The following is a 19598-nucleotide window of genomic DNA, read 5'->3' on the forward strand; positions in this document are numbered from 1 at the left end:
AACTTAACTTGTGATTTAAGCTCTTCTCAAAATAAATTCATTGTATATTTAAAAGTTCTTAAACTCTACTAGTTATCTGGACCGTAAATCAAGGACTTTTTTTAAAAATATTGAAGTTTTACATTTTTAATATAAAATTATACAATACTGTATACATTAATTTATAATATGTATATATTATAAATTATGCATATATTATAAACATGCAAATATTATGTAAACACACACTTTTATTTTGGATTTCACAATGAATCGATTTTACAGCACTAATATATATATACTAATACAAATACCACAAAAAATGAATGTGCTATTTTTTGGCAAAAAAAATGCTATTTTACCTGTTCTTTATCTTGGACAATATTATTTGTCATTAAACTGTAATTCATGTTTATGTCATGATTTACAATTTTAATTTATTTATCAGTATTTGCATATTTTTGTTTTTGTCAACAGACTGACAGTGGACTACCTGTATGATGTTGGAGATCTGATCCAGATTCTTGGTGAATCAAAAATCTTGAGAAAACTGAAGTAATTTACAGAAAACATCCTACTTACACTGTTTTTTATTTATTTATCCTGAATGTAGTGTTTTAACATTTGTTTGTATAGTTTACCATAAATTTCACAATGATATAATTTATTAGTTGTTTATTTGACTTGAGATTTAAAGTAAGGGAAGTATGTTGGAAGATATATTTTGTGTTTTTGCTCCGATTGGTAGAGTTCAAGAAGATGAATACACTGCTGAGAGTCTCAGATGGTCGCTTGATGTGTCATTCACTCGTGGAGATGTCTTGTAAGAAACTGTTGCATATGCAACAGCTATTTTTCTTATTAAGTTATGTTTTAGAAACACAGCAGATATCCATCATAGTGAGTGTATGGTTCTTTTATCAAATGTTCCTCTGTGTCTCTGTTTGTTTCAGGTTGTCTTTGAGCTCCTCAGAGAAGAATCCGTCATTTCCAGCAGTCTTAAACATCAGTCTGACATGTTCACACTCAGAGATTTCCAGCACTGACTGGACGCTCTTCTTACAGACACTCAGCAAGGCAGGAAAACAAGCAGAAGAGTAAGAAAAATATAAATGTTGCCATTACACTTTATAACTTATCAATAGCTTTACTGTTATCCAAACATGTTGTTGTCAAATATATTTGTGCAGCTCTTCATCTCTCGAGGATCATGTCAGTTTGCTGCTGTTTTCATTTCACTCTGTGAGTTTGAAGACGTTGGATCTGAAGGTGTTCAGTCTGAATGAGAGCTGGGCTTCTGGGATCATTTCCCTCGTCCAGACCTGCACCAGTCTACAGGAGCTCAGGTAAGAGCATTTGCTGTAGTTCATAAATTTTTTTTTTTTTTTTTTTTTTTTTTTATGTCCTCTGATATAAATAACAGCACCACCAGGTCAAATGCTGTATACGGTTGCCCCATATAAAATTTGGACACTGAAGTCACAATTAAAAATCCTAATTTCATTGCATTAGATACAAAATATCAATCCATTTGACATCTTGTAACGGATCACTGAGAAAAGGAGCTGAGAGAGAATCCATTTGCACGCACACATTTAATTCCAAGACTCCTCAGAAAAGTACAGGGACATCAGAATTAGAAAACAAACACGATCCATACCAAAGAACAGTAAACGCAGGTCAGAACATCCAGACTTACAATTAACGACTCGCAAACCTTACATGAAAACCAAGACCTTAAATACACAAAACAATGAGTAGATAGACTGCAGGTGTGTACAATGAAGGTAACCATAACAACTGATATGACAACAAGGAGAGACAGAAACCAAACAGGAAGAGAACATAGAAACATTGAAAACAAAAGGCACTTCAACATAAAAGTCCATACTAAACAAAAGACCCAGAGCTGGGATCGTGACATAACCTCCCCTCAATGGAGCGGCTACCAGACGCTCCTAAAATGTCCAGGAGGGAGGTGGAGCGGAGGCAGGCCCAGGGGCAGGATGGACCAGGGCGGGGCGGGACGGGAGGGACGGACCAGGGTGGGACGGGAGGGACGCAGAATTTGGGAGGCCAGGGCAGTGTGGAAACAGCACAGGTCCTGGGCGGTGCGGGCAGAGAAAGGTGCCTGGGCAACGCGTCCGGGATGGCAGCAACCGCCATGGCGATCTCTGAGATTGAAATCAGAGCAGAGACCACCGGAGCAGAAACCACTGGACTCAGGACCACTGGACTCGGGACCACCGGAGCAGAGACCACCGGAGCAGAGACCACCGGAGCAGAGACCACCGGAGCAGAGACCACCGGAGCAGAGACCACCGGAGCAGAGACCACTGGACTCGGGACCACCGGAGCAGAGACCACCGGAGCAGGGTCCACCGGAGCAGAGACCACTGGACTCAGGACCACCGGAGCAGAGACCACCGGAGCAGAGACCACTGGACTCGGGACCACCGGAGCAGGGACCACCGGAGCAGGGACCACCGGAGCAGGGATCTGGACGGAGGCTAGGACGGGACTAATCTCTGGACTGTCGGGTACTGCGGGAGTGCCGCGTTCCTCCACAGCTCCCACAGTATATGTAGAGCCACTCAGCCACAATGCGATTCCCACATATTCCTCCAACGTCCAATTAGGTTGATGCCAGGGCATGAGCAACTTGAGTGGCTCAGATAGTCCTCCTCGAAAAAAAATCATTAGGCATTGTGAGTCCAATCCAGACAACTGTGCCACTTCATACCACTCCCTAACGTGATCCTCTATCCTCCGATCTCCTTGACGGAGGCTGAAAACTAGTGCGACTGGATTCATGTTTGGCGAGTCGTTCTGTAACGGATCACTGAGAAAAGGAGCTGAGAGAGAATCCATTTGCACGCACACATTTAATTCCAAGACTCCTCAGAAAAGTACAGGGACATCAGAATTAGAAAACAAACACGATCCATACCAAAGAACAGTAAACGCAGGTCAGAACATCCAGACTTACAATTAACGACTCGCAAACCTTACATGAAAACCAAGACCTTAAATACACAAAACAATGAGTAGATAGACTGCAGGTGTGTACAATGAAGGTAACCATAACAACTGATATGACAACAAGGAGAGACAGAAACCAAACAGGAAGAGAACATAGAAACATTGAAAACAGAAGGCACTTCAACATAAAAGTCCATACTAAACAAAAGACCCAGAGCTGGGATCGTGACACATCTGCATAAAAATGTCCAAAATATCCACTTATCTCCATGTTTATTTTTCTTGCCAGTGTTGAGGAAGAAATTTACAGTGCTGAGAGTCTCTTCTCATCTGTCAGTGTTTTAGTTTGTGATAAAGACATCAGGTATGTCACACACATATTTTAATCTTTGCATTGCCATGTTAGGCTATAATATGTTTACATGCGACCTGTATGTTTTTTTTTTAGGCTGGATGTGAAGCAAAGACAGACATTCAAGTCTCTCTCACATATCACTCTCACTTGTCCTCACTCAGCGTTAAAGGGTTACTTCACCGCTTTTTCATATTAAACTATGTTATTCCCTTAACTAAAACGAGTTGATACATACCTCTCTCGTCTCAGTGCGTGCACTTAATCTCTCTGATGCGCGGTGATGATCTGATAGCATTTAGCTTAGCCCACTAAGCCCAGTTCATTCACTATGGAACCAAACAGAGATCAAGTTAGAAGTACCAAACACCTCCATCTTTTTACTATTTAAATACAGTTACACGAGTAGTTGAACGATCAAGTATGGTGACAAAATAAAACAATGTACTTCTCTAATCGGATTAAAAAGGAGAACTATAATGTATGGCGGATTAGCACTTCTGAGAGTACTTTGGCTCGGCGCAGTAAAAAGTCCCGGCCGAAACATCTTTCCTCACACCTCCCCCTCACTCTCTCATTTCTGTCAATAGGGAGATGTGAGGGAAGATGTTTCGGCCGGGACTTTTTACTGCACCGAGCCGAAGTACTCTCAGAAGTGCTATTCCGCCATACATTTTAGTTCTCCTTTTTATTTTGATTAGAAACGCACCACGTTTTATTTTGTCACCATACTTGATCTTTCAACTACTTGTGTAACTGTATTTAAATAGGGGAAACGTGGAGGTGTTTGGTACTTCTAACTTGATCTCTGTTTGGTTCCATAGTGAATGAACTGGGCTTAGGGAGCTAAGCTAAATGCTATCAGATCGTCACTGCCCGTCAGAGAGATTAAGTGCACGCACTGAGACGAGAGAGGTGTGTATCAACTCGTTTAAGTTAAGGGAATAACATAGTTTAATATGAAAAGTCAGTGAAGTATCCCTTTAAGCAGCTCAGACTGGAAAATCTTCTTCCAGAGATTTCAAACACAGACTAGAAACAACCCAGAGTAATTAAGACAGTCATTGGTGGATAAAGTCGTTATTTTGATTTGTGCGCACAATAACTATTTTCGTCGCATTGTAAAATTATTGTACAGCCACTGTAGTTAGATGGACTTTGTATCGATGTGTTTAGTGTCTTTATGGGTCTTGTGAGTGGGAATGTACTGAATGTCAATGGAGGCCTTTCTGAAGCCTTTCTCAGCCATCAGCTTTCAACAAAAATATCTTCATTTGTGTTCCTAGATGAACGAAAGTCTTACAGGCGTCCAACGACATGAGGGTGAGTAATTAATGAAATAATTTAATTTTTTTTGGGTGAACTAACCCTTTAACTGTGAAGAGTTTCAAGAAAAGCCAGGTTATATCTTTGATATGAAAAATCCGGCTGCCTGTATAACAATATAGGGTTTGAATTATGTGAATGATTATGTATTACAATGTTATATATGAACTATAGGCCTTTCTCCAGTGACGTTTAGAGTTGTTCAAAGCATTTTTATTAAGATGCTGATTTTTAGAAGGCAGCTGACTCTGAAATGGCGAATGGGAACATGGTTTGTGTAATAATTTACAAAATGATTCATATGTCAAATGCAGCCATATAAATGCTTTTTGTAACACATCATTTGAAGATAGATAGCAGACATTTTTTATTCTTTCTTTATTTTGGATTGACTTTAAAATAGACATTTTTTTTTTTTTTTTAAATTTTAACAAATCTGTTAATTCGTGTTTTTGGGGTTATCCACAAAAATGAGTGAGAACAACCTTGAAAGAGAGCAGCGTGCGGCAATGCAAAGGTAGCTCTATATCTATTAAAGGGTTAGTTCACCCCAAAAATGAAAATTATGTCATTAATGACTCACTCTAATGTTGTTCCACACCCATAAGACCTTCGTTCATCTTCGGAACACAGTTTAAAATATTTTATATTTAGTTCGAGAGCTTTCTGTCCCTCCATTGAAAATGTCCATGTCCAGAAAGGTAATAGAAACATCATCAGAGTAGTCCTATGCCATCAGTGGGTAAGCATCGAAAATACTTTTTGGTCCAAAAATAACAAAAACTATTACTTTAGCATTAGCACTTTAACAGAGAAAGACAGGCATTTTTTTTGCTCAGCCATATTTATTTGAACCCGTATACACGGGCGCACAAATTGGTGTGGTCTTATTAAACACTTGAAGAATGCCAACTCCATTGCAAACAAACTGCTTCAGAATCAATAATTAAGAAGAAGAAGAAGAAAGAAGAAAGAATGAGAAAGATCTGCAGCATCATGCGTAAAGGCAGTGTTGCTATGAAAAACCTCGTAATCTCTATTCTTCAGGAAGAAGAACCTAACCTTTTATTATATATACTGCATTTATATATTTAATTCTATACTGTTTAAAAAATAAGAAGTTCATCTACTGTACACAGGGGCGTAGCACCAAATTTTGGGCCCTGGGTACAAACCATCTTGCTGGGCCCCCGTACCATGTATGTGTATGTATAGAAAACTGACTTCTAAGGCCCCCCCCCCCCCCCCTGCCTCGGGCCCTGGTTACTCAGTACCTTTATCCCCCCAGTCCCACGCCCCTGACTGTACATGGTAAGAATGTTTATGTAAAGAGTGGGACAGTGTACGTCCACCCCTTTGATCTTGAACACTTTTTTGATATCACAAGCTGTCTGTAACTAAGGAGCACATGACAAAGGTCTTAAGTTTATTTTAAGCAGTTGTATTTACTTTGACAGGTAAATTTGTTTTATGTCAAAGTTGCCTTAAAAACTTTAAAGCCTTAGCCTTAATCTAAAACTATTCTTTTTGTTGAACTTTTTCCTATCTTAATACATTTTTCTCTTTAATGATCTCATCAATTTAACCTCACAATCATCAGTTGTCAAAAGAGAAAGATTTGCAGCAATGGTGTAATTACAGCATATAGGGACAATCTTCTGAAATGAACGAGTCAAACCTTTAGTCCTTAGACACACCCGTTTTGCCCACGTCTTAAGAATATCATTTCTGGAAACACCCAGTGACTGAACACATTTTGCAGGGAGTGTCTTTCTGGGACTTTTACTTTATTTAAGAACAAATCAGTGTTAGCTGGAATGGTTGAGTGTTGCACTGTTTCAGCTGTTGTCTTCACAGAAAAATGGCAGAAGCCAGTATTTCAGAGACTGATGATCAGGTCATCTGTCTGATCTGTCTGGATCTACTGGAGGATCCAGTGACCATTCCCTGTGGACACAGTTACTGTATGAGCTGTCTTGCAGACTACTGGGATCAGGATGATCAGAAGATATTCTACAGCTGCCCTCATTGCAGTCAGACCTTCACTCCAAGAGTTTTAGGTAAAAACACCATGCTGGCTGACATGATGGAAAAACTCTCAAAGCTGCAAGCTACTTGTCCTTTTTGGTGTGAGTGTGATGTCTGTACATGGGACAAAAACAAAGCCATCAAGTCTTGTCTCGTGTGTCAGATGGCTTTTTGCCAAAATCATCTCAAAGAACATGACAGTGTCTTTCAAGATATGCACTGTATGACAGATGTCACAGGACGACTGCAGGAGATGATGTGCTTTCAACATGATAAACCGCTGGAATATTTTTGTCAGACTGACCAGCAGTATATCTGTTATCTGTGTATCGTGAACCAGCACACAAACCATGGGATTGTATCAGCAGCAGCAGAGAGGACTGTGAAACTGGTATGACCTGAATGTGGATATGACCTGAACATGTTGTTTCACATTATTTTTGTTATAGCTGATTGAAACCTACTTTGTTCCACACAGAGAAAATTCCATCAGACAATCCAGGAGATAAAGACGGGGATCCTCCGTTTAAAAGGAGCTGACATGGTGAGTTTTGAAATGAGCTGAAAGAACAGTTGCAGACACTCCAGTCAGAGAGGAATCCAGTGCTGGGCCACTTTAGTTCCTTTGAGCCCCACTGGTTACAGGCTGTCTGATGTAGTGGAAAGATCTGAGTAAAAAATGACTAATTATAATTGTTAATTTATGTTTAATATATGATATAATATAAAATATTATGTATTAATGTATCTCTGAAGCAGACTGTCTTTGTGAATGTATTTTTCTTTACATAGAGCTTCCAGCCTCCCCTTTTCTGTTTTGGAGCAGACTCACCAAGCATCACTGTCAGTTATCCCCTCTCTATTGATGTGCAAAAACCTGCCTCTCAGCTGAAAGAGAAACTAGATAGATGGCAAAAAGAAAAGATGTATGGAAAGGGTAAAGTTGTTATTGTTTGTTTACATTTAGAATGGAGTGCATTATACAATACCAAAACACAATAAGGTTGCACAGTTCACAAGTAACTACACACATAATGGTCATGAAAGTGTCAATTACAGTGCTTCATTTTAGGTCTATTTTTGTTTAATCAGATTTTTTCTATTCACAAAGTATGTTTACCCTTATAAAAATAGGTTTATTCAAGTGTGCTATTAGTGTACTTCATAAAATAAAAATAAATATACTTTTTATGTACTTCTTAAAAATATACTTAAAATTGCACTTAAAGGGATAGTTCACCCAAAAATGAAAATTAACCCATTATACTCACCCTCAGTCGAATACAATCAGTTATATTAAAATATGCCCCAGCTCTTCCAGCTTTATAATGGCAGTGACGGCGACTAGGTCTAAAAATGCATCTGTCCATCATAAAAATATTCCACACAGCTCCAGGGGGTTAAAAAAGGTCTTCTGAAGCGAATCGATGCGTTTGTGTAAGAAAAATATTCATATTTAAAACTCTAAAAACTAAAATAACTAGCTTCCGGCAGACGGCCTATGCAAGTCGACTTACGGCAAAAGAGTAACCCCAGCTCCTCCGGTCTTATATCGAAATCCTCCAGCATTTCTCTTTAAAAATGGTAATTTTAGTCTCTAATTGATGACCAGCGTTTTTGTTTTTTTTACACTATCCTCTGCACTTCTTCATTTGTCAATACGCATCAGGTCAGGGGTTACTCTTTCGTAGTAAATCTAGTTAGTAAATCTAGTTAGGAAACTAGTTATTAAAGTTTATAAAGTTTATTACAAACACATCACTTCGCTTCAGAAGGCCTTTATTAACCCCCGGAGCCATGTATATGGATAGATGCAATTTTATGGACTTAAACAAAAACAGCCATTCACTGCCTTCATAAAGCTTGGGAGAGCCGGGACATTTTTTAATATAACTCCGACTGTATTCGTCTGAAAGAAGAATGTCATTTACACCTAGGATGGCTTTTGTGGGTGAGTAAATCATGGGCTAATTTTCATTTTTGGGTGAACTAGCCAATATAGTCCCAAGCATGCATTTAAAGTTTACTACATTATTTATACTTAAAAATATACTTAAACTTTACTTAAGTATACTTCATGAAATTAACTTAAAGTACTTCTTTTTCATAAGGATAGCATTGCTGCATGGAAAGGGACTGTGCAACATATACACTCAACAGCTTCCTCATTCTACTGATTACGCCTCAGGGGTTTCCAGTAACAGTGTTCAGCACACCTATTTTCTCTGTTGTATTTTTTTCATGTAGATTGGAGCAGCTTGAATCTTCAGTACAGGACCTCAGTCATTGACAGATGCAAGTTTTTGACAGAGTATAACCCTCCATTTAATGAATGTGTGGAACTGGCTGCCCGTTTCACTGAACCTGTGATCATTCAGAGGAGCAAAGAGCAGAATGAGAAATACTATCGTGAACATGTGAGGTCTGCTCTCGCTTCTGGAACAAAAACATCATCTCAGCTGTTATCAAATGACAAGAATCACAGCATCAGAATAGACCAGCTGTTCAGTCCCGATAGTAACGGAAACACACCGAACACTGTGATTCTCAGTGGAGATTCTGGAAGAGGTAAATCCTTCACGTTACAGAAGATCATGTTGGACTGGGCTTCTGGAGAACTTTACTCTGAAAACTTTGATGTGATTTTTCTGTTGAAGTGTGATGAGCTGAAGTGTATTTCTGAGGAGATGAGCTTGATTGATCTCTTGAGCTGGAGTTGTAGTTTAACATCAGATCAGATCTCACAAATACTACAGTTAACACCAGAGAAAGTCCTCTTCCTCATTGATGGAATGGATGAGTATGTATCTTGTTCAGTCATTCATTTCATACCACACACAAATCCATCAAAGAGAGCGTCACCTATGGCTATTCTCAGGAACTTGTTGAGGGGAGTTTTGTTGCCTGAATCATTTGTGCTTGTAACTATGAGATCTAAAGCTGCTGATGCAGTGATGAATCTCCTCAAGGGACCTCAGCGTTTCACTGAGATTGTGGGCTTCTCTGAGAAAGGGGTACAGGAGTACTTCCACAAGTTCTTTCAGGATGAGGAACTCTTCAAGAAAACACATGAGAGTGTGAAAGCAAATCAAAGCCTCCTGACTGCCTGCTCTGTGCCTTTACTGTGTTGGATGGTCTGTTTTTGTCTGAAGAAGCACTCAACTGATAGTCAGGTTATGATGAAAAAACTAAAGACAACCACCTCCATATATGTGCACTTTGTGTCCACTCTACTGGAGCATCATGGCCAGAGTCAGTCTGTCCTCAGTATGCTGAGGAGTCTGGGTCAGCTGGCAGAGAGAGGAATACAAAATCAGCAAGTATTTTTTGATGAAAAGAGTGTGGCAGAGACTGGCCTAGATGCCGCCAAGTGTCTGTTCTTGTATAAAGAGGATCTTAACGGAAAAGAAAAACAGGAACCAGTGTTCAGGTTCATGCACTTCAGTTTTCAATGGTTCTTTGCTGCACTTTGGGTCTTGCTTGTTGAAGAAGAGTCCTGGTTGAAAGTCAGTGAACTGTTGACCTTGATGGGCTCAGCTATAGTTGAATGCCTGTCTCTAGAAAGAAGATCAAATCCCATTCCATCAGTTCTGCTTTTCTTTTATGGTCTCTTAAATGAGGAGGTGATCAGCTCACTCTTTAAAAAAATCAAATTAACTGTCTCTCACGCCATAAAACTGAGAAAAGGGAAACTGAAGAAAACACTGAAGCAAAGAATTCTTACAATGACAACATGGCATGGATGTGAACTATATGTTCTTCACTGTCTGTATGAGCTCCAGGATGAGGGGTTTGAAAGGAAAATTCTGAATTTTCAAAGCTTCGTGAATCTGTCCAACATTTCCCTGAGGAGCACAGACTGTTGGGTTCTGCTGTACTGTCTTCAGTGCTGTCCACACATCAGAGAACTGAACCTCATGTACTGTGATTTAACAGTTGATCAACTCAAGATTCTTCAGCCGGCACTCTGCATGTGTGAGACGCTGAGGTCAGTGTGATGCATGGAGAAACGCCTGAAACTTAATTCATGATTGATTGAAACTCTTCTAAAGTACAAATAACTAATATATTTAACTTAAATTCCTTGTACTTATGTTTCTGTGGTAGATGGGTCAGTGACGTGACAGCAACAACAATAATAAATAAAACTTAAAATATCAGTTTTGACTTATGAAATTTGCTGAAATCTTCAAAATCATATGAAATCAACAGATTTTTAAGAGATTTCTCCTTTATCTTGAACATGCTTTTACATTTTATTCAACATTTTATTTAAATGACTTTTGTTTTTGACTCAAGGTTGTCAGTGAAACATCTTCCAGAAGTTGGAGATTTGATCCAGATTCTTGGTGAATCAAAAATCTTGAAGAAACTAAAGTAATTTTAACAAACATCCTACTTCCCATACAAACATATGATATGTTTAAACAACTAATAAATTACTGAATTAAAAAAAAAAATAGTTTGAAACGTTATCTGTTCTTCTGTCTTGGTAGAGTTCAAGAGGATGAATACAGTGCTGAGAGTCCAAGATGGACGCTTGATCTGTCAGTCACTCGTAGAGAAATCTTGTAAGAAACTATTGCACATAAAAAGTAATCTTTCTTATCAATAATAATTTATGACATAGTTCTAAATCCTTTATGTTTTAGAACACAGTGGATATCATTTATAGTGAGTGTATGGTTCTTTTATCAAATGTTCCTCTGTGTCTCTGACTGTTTCAGGTTGTCTTTGAGCTCCTCAGAGAAGAATCCGTCATTTCCAGCCGTCTTAAACATCAGTCTGACATGTTCACACTCAGAGATTTCCAGCACTGACTGGACGCTCTTCTTACAGACACTCAGCAAGGCAGGAAAACAAGCAGAAGAGTAAGAAAAATATAAATGTTGCCATTACTCTTTATATCTCATCAATAGCTTTACTGTTATCCAAACATGTTGTTGTCAAATATATTTGTGCAGCTCTTCATCTCTCGAGGATCATGTCAGTTTGGTGCTGTTTTCATTTCACTCTGTGAGTTTGAAGACGTTGGATCTGAAGGTGTTCAGTCTGAATGAGAGCTGGGCTTCTGGGATCATTTCCCTCGTCCAGACCTGCACAAGTCTACAGAAGCTCAGGTAAGATCATTTGCTGTTATTTATTAAATTGATTTGTGCATGCCCTGTCATGATACCATGTATTGGCCCTATAATGTTATTAGAAGCTTAAGTCACAATTTAGTGGACAGCTGTGTTTGCATTTGATATCAAACTGTAAGGCTGGAAGCTAAAGTCAAAGTCAAAGTCAAAGTACCTTTATTGTCCCACAAGGGGAAATTGGATTTGCAGCAATGCTCCACATAAACACATAAACATACAACAACACTCATCAACAAAGATCAGCCAGCAGAGAAGGAATTCACAATAGCGCCCAATGTACATAATATGCAAAAAAATAAAAAAAATACAGAGCACAATCAAGTGCAAAAATGCAACTTGTACAAGTTATTATAAAGTACTAAGTACCATTAAGGTGCCTCACAGCTGATGGAATAAAAGATATTTGCATCCTCTTTGTTCTGCAGCTAGGAACTCGATAGCGCCGCTCAGAGGGCAAAAGCTCAAACTCTGTTCTTAGGGGATGATCCTGTGAATGAGCTATGACTCTAACTTTCCTCTGGACCTGTTTTATATATAACTCCCCGGGTTGAGCCTGACTTCTCCTGGAAATCTTACTCGCCACTTTGACCAGACTACCAAGTCTGTTTTTATTTGTCAGGGAGAGGCTTCCAAACCAAGCAGCTATACAAAAGGATAAAACCGATTCAATGTCATCATTTCTGAAGAAACATTAAAAGTGTTCATTTTCCTAAGAAAGTACAGTCTTTGTTGGATTTTCTTTGAGACAGCATCAACCAAAGGTTCAAAGCACAGTTTGTTGTCTAAAATGACTCCAAGATATTTGTATGTCTCCACGAGCTCAATGTCCGTACCTTTAATAACCGTGACTGTAAAAGGAGGCGGTGTCCTGCGAAAGTCAATGACCATGTCCTTAGTTTTAGATACATTCGGCTGTAAAAAGGAACTATCGCACCACTCTACAAAGTCACTGAGGACTGGCCCATGGTCCCGCTCATTCCCTGATTGCAGGCTGACAATGACAGAATCATCAGCAGATTTAAGTATGTATCTATCCTGGTACAAACTGCGACACTGGTTTGTGTCGCAGTTTGTACCAGGATAGATACATACTTAAATTTGCTATTTTAAGTCATTATCATACTAATGCTATTTTGAACCAATAACCGGAACAAAAATCAGTTCTGACTCCATTAAAGCATTTTGAATATTTTTCTATTTAAAGGTTGTTTTAACGTTTATTAAAGGCTCAAATTTTGTTTTTTTTTACATCACTAGAAGATAAAGGCCTGGTTTCACAGAACAGGATTAAGCCAGAGATCGGTGAGATTGCGTTTATTGAATGCGTGACAACTTTTAGTGATTATAAAGGGAGCACTCTTTGGAGGCTGTCTGGGCAATATCATTATTATTTATTTTTTTGTAAGGACCACAATATCGATCCCAACCTTTAGTTTAAACTGATAATTGTTTGCTATACTCGCGTTTTCCTCTAATAGCTGCGGTGACGCAGCAGCTCTTCTGCCACTCAGCCCCAGCTGAGGTGTTCCGGCGGGAAAGTGACGTCGATGCATTCCCTCTATAGCAGTGGTCGGAGGTGAGGCAAAATCTCACAATAAAATAACAATAAATACATTTGTTACTTAACAGATGTGTTTTATTAATGCCTACACCTACACCTACCCCAACCCAAAACGTACCCTTACAATAATGCAGATACGGTAATTAAATGACGCGATATTGATGTGCGCATGCCCAGTGCCCGTAGTTGTATCCCTTAACTCTTTCACCGTGCTGGACGTAGTGTGATGACATCCCCTTTTCAGAAAATATACGGATTCGCTGTACACATGAAAACAGAAGATTGTCGTTTTCAGATTTATCCACTTTGGGACCCGATAAAAAAAAATATGGGATTCATGCTTCCAAAACGACGGATTGGTTGAACGAAACGCTGATATGGTACAAAATATATACGTATACAGCTAAACCTGTCTCCGTGTGGACGGGGCCTAGGAACATTACCATATTCTTTTCATGTTTAGGCAAGTTCTGCTAAAACTTTGCAATAAATGTGCACTAATATGCATTGATAAATGCTTAGCTAACGCACAAATAATCATGAGTTAATGTATGACTCATGAAGAAATAACCCATTTATTAATGATTACTGCATCAGCAACTAATGAAGATTCTATATGATTAATAGATTAAGTAATCATTAAATTGTTATTTGTTAAATGTGTCATTGTATTAATTCCCTAATAACATATGTATATTAACTACCGGTAATAATTTAAATTAATGTATTAATTACCACAATGGATCAAAGCCATGGATTTCAACTTCCAGTTGTCTGCTTTAATTCATCATTAGTTAATGATTTGCAAAGGCATCATTATGTTATGACTTTACTTGTTGAGGCACATGACTGTTAACTAACATGAGCCTATTTTCAAAAAAAGTGGAGCCTGAATATTTAAGTATGTGCTTTTCTAATCTCTATCCACAATTTACTTCTAAAGCATTTTGGATCAACTAGTGTGTGGGCACTGGGCAGAGGCCTGAAAGTTTCAACCTAGAGAACTATATATTGATTGATAATTAGTTTGGTATATAGTTTGTTAATTTTTTCCCAGAATGAATGTAAAAATACATCTAAATATAAAAATAGAATTTGTTTTTTTACAGAGCAGGCAAACTGAACAATCACTCATTATAGTTAAATAATTCAGTGTTTTGCTATGAAAGAAGTGCAAAACACATTTTAATATAATGTTCTTAGGATGTACCTGTCAGAACACTTGCTGAACACAAAGGAAGATGCCCCCCCCCCCATACACTGTAAAAAAGTATATGTTCAGTAAGTTATGCCAATATATGTTTTTACATTGTTTTAGTTAGTTTTACATTTCTTAACTTATTTTATAAGTTATACAAGATGTAACAATTTTTTTTAAGTCAATTTCACATAATCTAAGTTTAAATAACTTCAGAGTACTTCAGCAATGGAAAGATGAATCTGTATTTAAACTGGGTCATTAATGTAGTAGAAATGTGAAATTATTTTTTAATTTGGTGCCTTCTAGACTGAGAAAAGACAGAAAATGTTTTTTTGTCTCAAATTCACCCCCAAAGCCACCGCTACTAGATTACTGAATCACTTTCACTTTCCCATCGCGACCCTATTCATTTTCATAAAATCAGTTCAGTTAGAGAACAGACACTACAATTAAAAACTGAACTTGTCTGTTCAATATGTGATTTAGCCGCTGAGGAAGTGTCACAGCCCATAACGCTGCAGGAGTCAGATTACATTGACAGTCATGCCTTTGAAAGCTTAAAGGTCCCATTCTTCGTGATTCCATCTTTCAAACTTTAGTTAGTGTGTAATGTTGCTGTTAGAGCATAAATAATAGACTGAAGACTCATAGCAGACACGCCTCTTGAAACAGAGCATTCCAAACAGAGGGCTAATATCAGTATAGAAAAAATGCCTTTTATTTCTAAATTATTTTTTGATGTAAAAACCATACTAACAATATAAGCACACCCCAAGACACATTATAAAACAATAAAACAACCCATGACATGGGACCTTTAACTTTTATAGGAATTAGTTTGAGAAGTTGAAAGACTTACTTTGCTCTGCTGACCGCACCGTTTACATCAATGCCTGAGGCTGCAGCTGCGAGCTGAGTGCTGTGAGTGCGATCTCCATCCCCCACGCGCGAGTTGAAAACATGCAAAACTGGCTCCCCCTGCTGGCTGTAGTTTAGCCTCTAGCCAAAAATTTCTCAGATGACGCAATTGTCGATATTTGCGTCATCTGAGGAATTTTTCCAGAAATAAAATGCATAAATCTCTTGTCTCAGGGGGATATGAGGGGGGAAGCACAATCATTTGAAGTATACTCCATGGGTTTCTACTGATACAAAGCCATATGCTAATCGCTGAAGTTGAAGTATACTCCATGGGTTTCTACTGATACAAAGCCATATGCTAATCGCTAATAGCTGAAGTAACCCTTTAAAGGTCCCATTCTTCGCGATTCCATCTTTCAAACTTTAGTTAGTGTGTAATGTTGCTGTTAGAGCATAAATAATACCTGTAAAATTATAAAGCTCAAAGTTCAATGCCAAGCGAGATATTTTATTTAACAGAAGTTCCCTTTCAAAGCCTACAGCGAACGGTCGGTTTGGACTACACCTCTGCACTTCCTGCTTTAATGACGCAACTAAGACCGTTTGTTGACAAACCCTCCGCCCACAAGAACACGCAAATTCGGGGGCGTTGTCCTTTTGCTCTCGCAGGTCGAGAATAGGAAGCGTTGTTTTTGTCACCAAGCCATTGAAACGCTGTTATTTTCATCCCGGAGTCAAATCACCTTTGTTTGGCCTTCCCACGGACGCTGTACGTAGAGATCAATGGCTACAGTTTATGGTTAACTCGGTTCCGGAAAATTATAATCACAATTTAAAACTATGTGCAGCACATTTTGCTGAGGACTGCTTCCTCAATCTCAATCAGTTTAATGCCGGATTCGCAGAAAGATTATTCTTAAAAGATGACGCAGTTCCCTTTTGGCTGGAGAAGGCGTTGTTTATGGACCACAACTAGTAAGTATATTTTATTATTTAAGTTGGTCCGTTTAACAGTTTATGTAACTCATTACACAAAGTGCAACACTGTTTAGCTTTGTTAACTAACGTTAGATGGTAATTGAAACTAATCCGAAAAACTTAGCATATAAAAGTGTAGTAACGTTAATTCATTCAGACACCATCGATTGTTGGTGTTTGTAATGATCAGTTTAAACTACTGAATAGACAGCTTACCATTCTGAAACATCCTGCAAAAGTCTTTCCTGAGCAGGTTGTAATCGATCCTCTTCGATATTCTCCGGGTCTGATTCCGGCTCAAATTGATAAGGCAATATAGACATTTTTGCAATAACATTGAGCGCGCGTATCTCCCCGTTATGGTAAGAGGCGGGCAACGTGCGCTAAGCTGCTGTCCAATCACAGCGCGGGAAGCGCTGGCCTAATCAGAACTCACTACGTATTTCTGAAGGAGGGACTTCATAGAACAAGGAAATCATCAGGCCGTTTTTAGGACAGAGGAAACAGCGGTATACAGATAAGTACATTGTGTGAAAAATACTGTTTTTTTACACGCGAAACATGAACTCAATCAAATGTAATCAAAGCTTCGAAAACACGCGAAGAATGGGACCTTTAAATATGTCAGGCTTTGACCTTTTTTACAGTGTAGTTTATAAAAAGTTTGTATATGTTTCTCTTTTACACATCCATCATCTCATTTATCATTATCATCTCTGTTCTCTAGACTGAACATCTCTCCGCCTGAACCTTCTGAAATGAATCTTCACTGTCAGTCTTGTGTTCACATTGTTGATTGTGATCAGTGGGTTCAGGTGAAGCCATCAGTCTGTACAGATGAAGGAGGGTCAAAGTTCAGGATCAGCACTCAGGCGGGTCGATTCGAGTGCAGCCGGACCAGAATGCGATGGGTCTGTGCTGGTGACGTCACTCTCCAGTACCGTGAAGTGGATGGACGTTTCCTCAGTGCAGAGCTGGAGAGGCTTCAGTGTGAGAGAATTGGTCCAGTGATTGATGTGACCGTCATCTCAGGGAAACTGGAGGAGGCTCATCTGCCTCATTACGCCTGTTTAGCAGAGTCTGACCCCGCTCTCAAAGATGCTGTGAAGCTCCTCAGCAAAAGAGATGAAGGAATATCTTTACAATCTGTAGAGTTGACCCGTTATCATGCCAAAATTCTCCAACCATCCTTCTCTCTTACAACTCTGATTATAAGCTGGTTCATGCAGTGGGAAGAACACTGTAACCTTCTTCTCTACATGTGCTGTAAGGATCCTCTCATTCTTCACATCTACTTTTTTCCAGTGAATGACACTTGTTCAAAAGAGAAAGTTGAGCAGAATGAAAAATCAAGTCATCTGATCAGCCATCCTAGACCTAACAGGCCATTTAGAATGAAAACGCCACACCTTCTTGAGGTTCCTGGTGCTTCTGTTCATCCTGTAGAGGGAATTTCATTTAGAACAGATGTTGAGCCAAACTTCTTCGAGATCATGCAACATCTGCATGGTGATGTACAAATGAATCTTATCAGAGAAGAGGACAAGAAGTCTGTCTGGACTGCCACAATATGGAAAGACAAACTTGCCCAGTTAAGTCAAAGACAAGTCCAACATGAGCCACAACTGAATTCTGGGATTGATAAAGTTAAATTTTTTGATGATCACAGACTGGCTCTAATTCAAAGGGTTAAAAATGTGAAGAGCATTGCAGATAAACTGTATGAGCACAGAATAATTCATGAAGAACTATATTCTGAAATCACACAAACTAATTTAACCAGTCAGGATAGTATGAGAAAGATCTGTTACACAGTGCATTCAAGTGGTATGATTGCAAAAGCTCAATTTATTGTGATTCTTCAGGAAGAAGAGCCCTACCTCTTTGATGCACTGTTGCGTTCTGGTTCTTAAAGGTCCTGTTCTTCGCAATCCCAGCTTTCAAACTTTAGTTAGTGTGTAATGTTGCTGTTAGAGCATAAATAATACCTGTAAAATTATAAAGCTCAAAGTTCAATGCCAAGTGAGATATTTTATTTAACAGAAGTTCCCTTTCAAAGCCTACAGCGAACGGTCGGTTTGGACTACACCCCTGCACTTCCTGCTGTAATGACGTCACAAGAATAGTTTGACTAACCCTCCGCCCACAAGGACACGCAAAAAAGGGGGCTTGGTCTTGTTGCTCTCCCACGTAGAGAAGAGCGCACATTGAGCGCGTGCATCTCCCCGTTATGGTAAGAGGCGGGACCTCTCAGGGCAATGTGCGCTAAGCTGCTGTACAATCACAACACGGGAAGCGCTGGCCCAATCAGACACACTCGTTACGTGTTTCTGAAGGAGGGTCTTCATAGAACAAGGAAATCATCAGGCCGTTTTTAGGACAGAGAAAACAGCGCTGTACAGATAAGTAAATTGTGTGAAAAATACTGTGTTTTTTTACACGTGAAAAATGGGTAGGTCTTTTGCAGTGATGCCAGTAACGCGTTACTTAGTAAAGCGTTACTCTAATCTGACTACTTTATTCCAGTAACGAGTAATCTAACACGTTACTACTAACACGTTACTATTTCCAACCCAGTAATCAGATTAAAGTTACTTATCCAAGTCATTGTGAGTTACTATTTTAGTCATTTTCCTTAGTAAAAACCGACAGCTTATCAAAATTCTCAGCCCGAGTCCGGCTGGAGCCCATGTTATTTATTAATTTATTTATTTATTTTACCTTGTTGCAGCCATTAAAATAGTTCAGTTTTGTCAAAGTAGTTATATTTCGTTTCGTTTCTTTATTAAGCTCATTTAGAAAAATGTTTAGAGCAATTTTTTGTGTGTTAAATTAAAGTTTATACTTTAATTTAACAAACAAAAATTGCTCTAAACATTTTTCTAAATTAACTTAATAAAGAAACAAAACAAAATAGGCAATAACTACTTTGACATTAAAAACAAAGTAGTTATTATACCACCAAGGCATTTTTGACGAGCTGAGGCAAGCTAATATAGACTAGCCTACTGCTTGGTGCTCAAAAAAACTAAACTACACAATCTAAACATTTTTTTTTTTTTAAAGAACATGCAGGTTGTCTTACCTTACACTTCTGCAAAATGAATATTATTCGATCTTCAATTCCCGCGGCATAGTATGCTCATTTAACGGAGATCACATCAAAGCAAAAGATTCAAGATGCATTTT

At 38.7% G+C, this 19598-nt stretch overlaps 1 protein-coding gene and 1 long non-coding RNA gene across 2 annotated transcripts; both read left to right on the top strand.

Moving 5' to 3' along the window:
* The first annotated feature begins 938 nt into the window (after positions 1 to 938).
* On the top strand, positions 939 to 3464 carry LOC137089153 (uncharacterized). Its single transcript, XR_010907641.1, has 4 exons — positions 939 to 1076; positions 1170 to 1325; positions 3251 to 3325; positions 3410 to 3464. It is a non-coding gene; the product is annotated as an uncharacterized lncRNA (long non-coding RNA).
* A 3709-nt stretch (positions 3465 to 7173) lies between these two features.
* Positions 7174 to 18427, top strand: LOC137089152 (NACHT, LRR and PYD domains-containing protein 1 homolog). Its single transcript, XM_067452653.1, has 8 exons — positions 7174 to 7211; positions 7460 to 7604; positions 8915 to 10655; positions 10967 to 11044; positions 11164 to 11238; positions 11395 to 11538; positions 11632 to 11787; positions 17137 to 18427. The coding sequence occupies exons 1-8, from the start codon at positions 7209 to 7211 to the stop codon at positions 18320 to 18322; spliced, it is 3528 nt and encodes a 1175-aa protein (XP_067308754.1). The 5' UTR covers positions 7174 to 7208; the 3' UTR covers positions 18323 to 18427.
* Positions 18428 to 19598: the final 1171 nt, after the last annotated feature.

This window comes from Pseudorasbora parva, chromosome 9 (assembly GCF_024679245.1).
Source record: "Pseudorasbora parva isolate DD20220531a chromosome 9, ASM2467924v1, whole genome shotgun sequence".
Taxonomy (NCBI): domain Eukaryota; kingdom Metazoa; phylum Chordata; class Actinopteri; order Cypriniformes; family Gobionidae; genus Pseudorasbora; species Pseudorasbora parva.

Bases quoted from the DNA above. Each gene is read 5' to 3' on its own strand.
- LOC137089152 (XM_067452653.1), top strand. The intron at 7,605-8,914 runs GTAAAGTTGTTA...TTTTTCATGTAG, and splicing joins AGAAAAGATGTATGGAAAGG to ATTGGAGCAGCTTGAATCTT. The intron at 11,045-11,163 runs GTAATTTTAACA...CTGTCTTGGTAG, and splicing joins AAAATCTTGAAGAAACTAAA to AGTTCAAGAGGATGAATACA.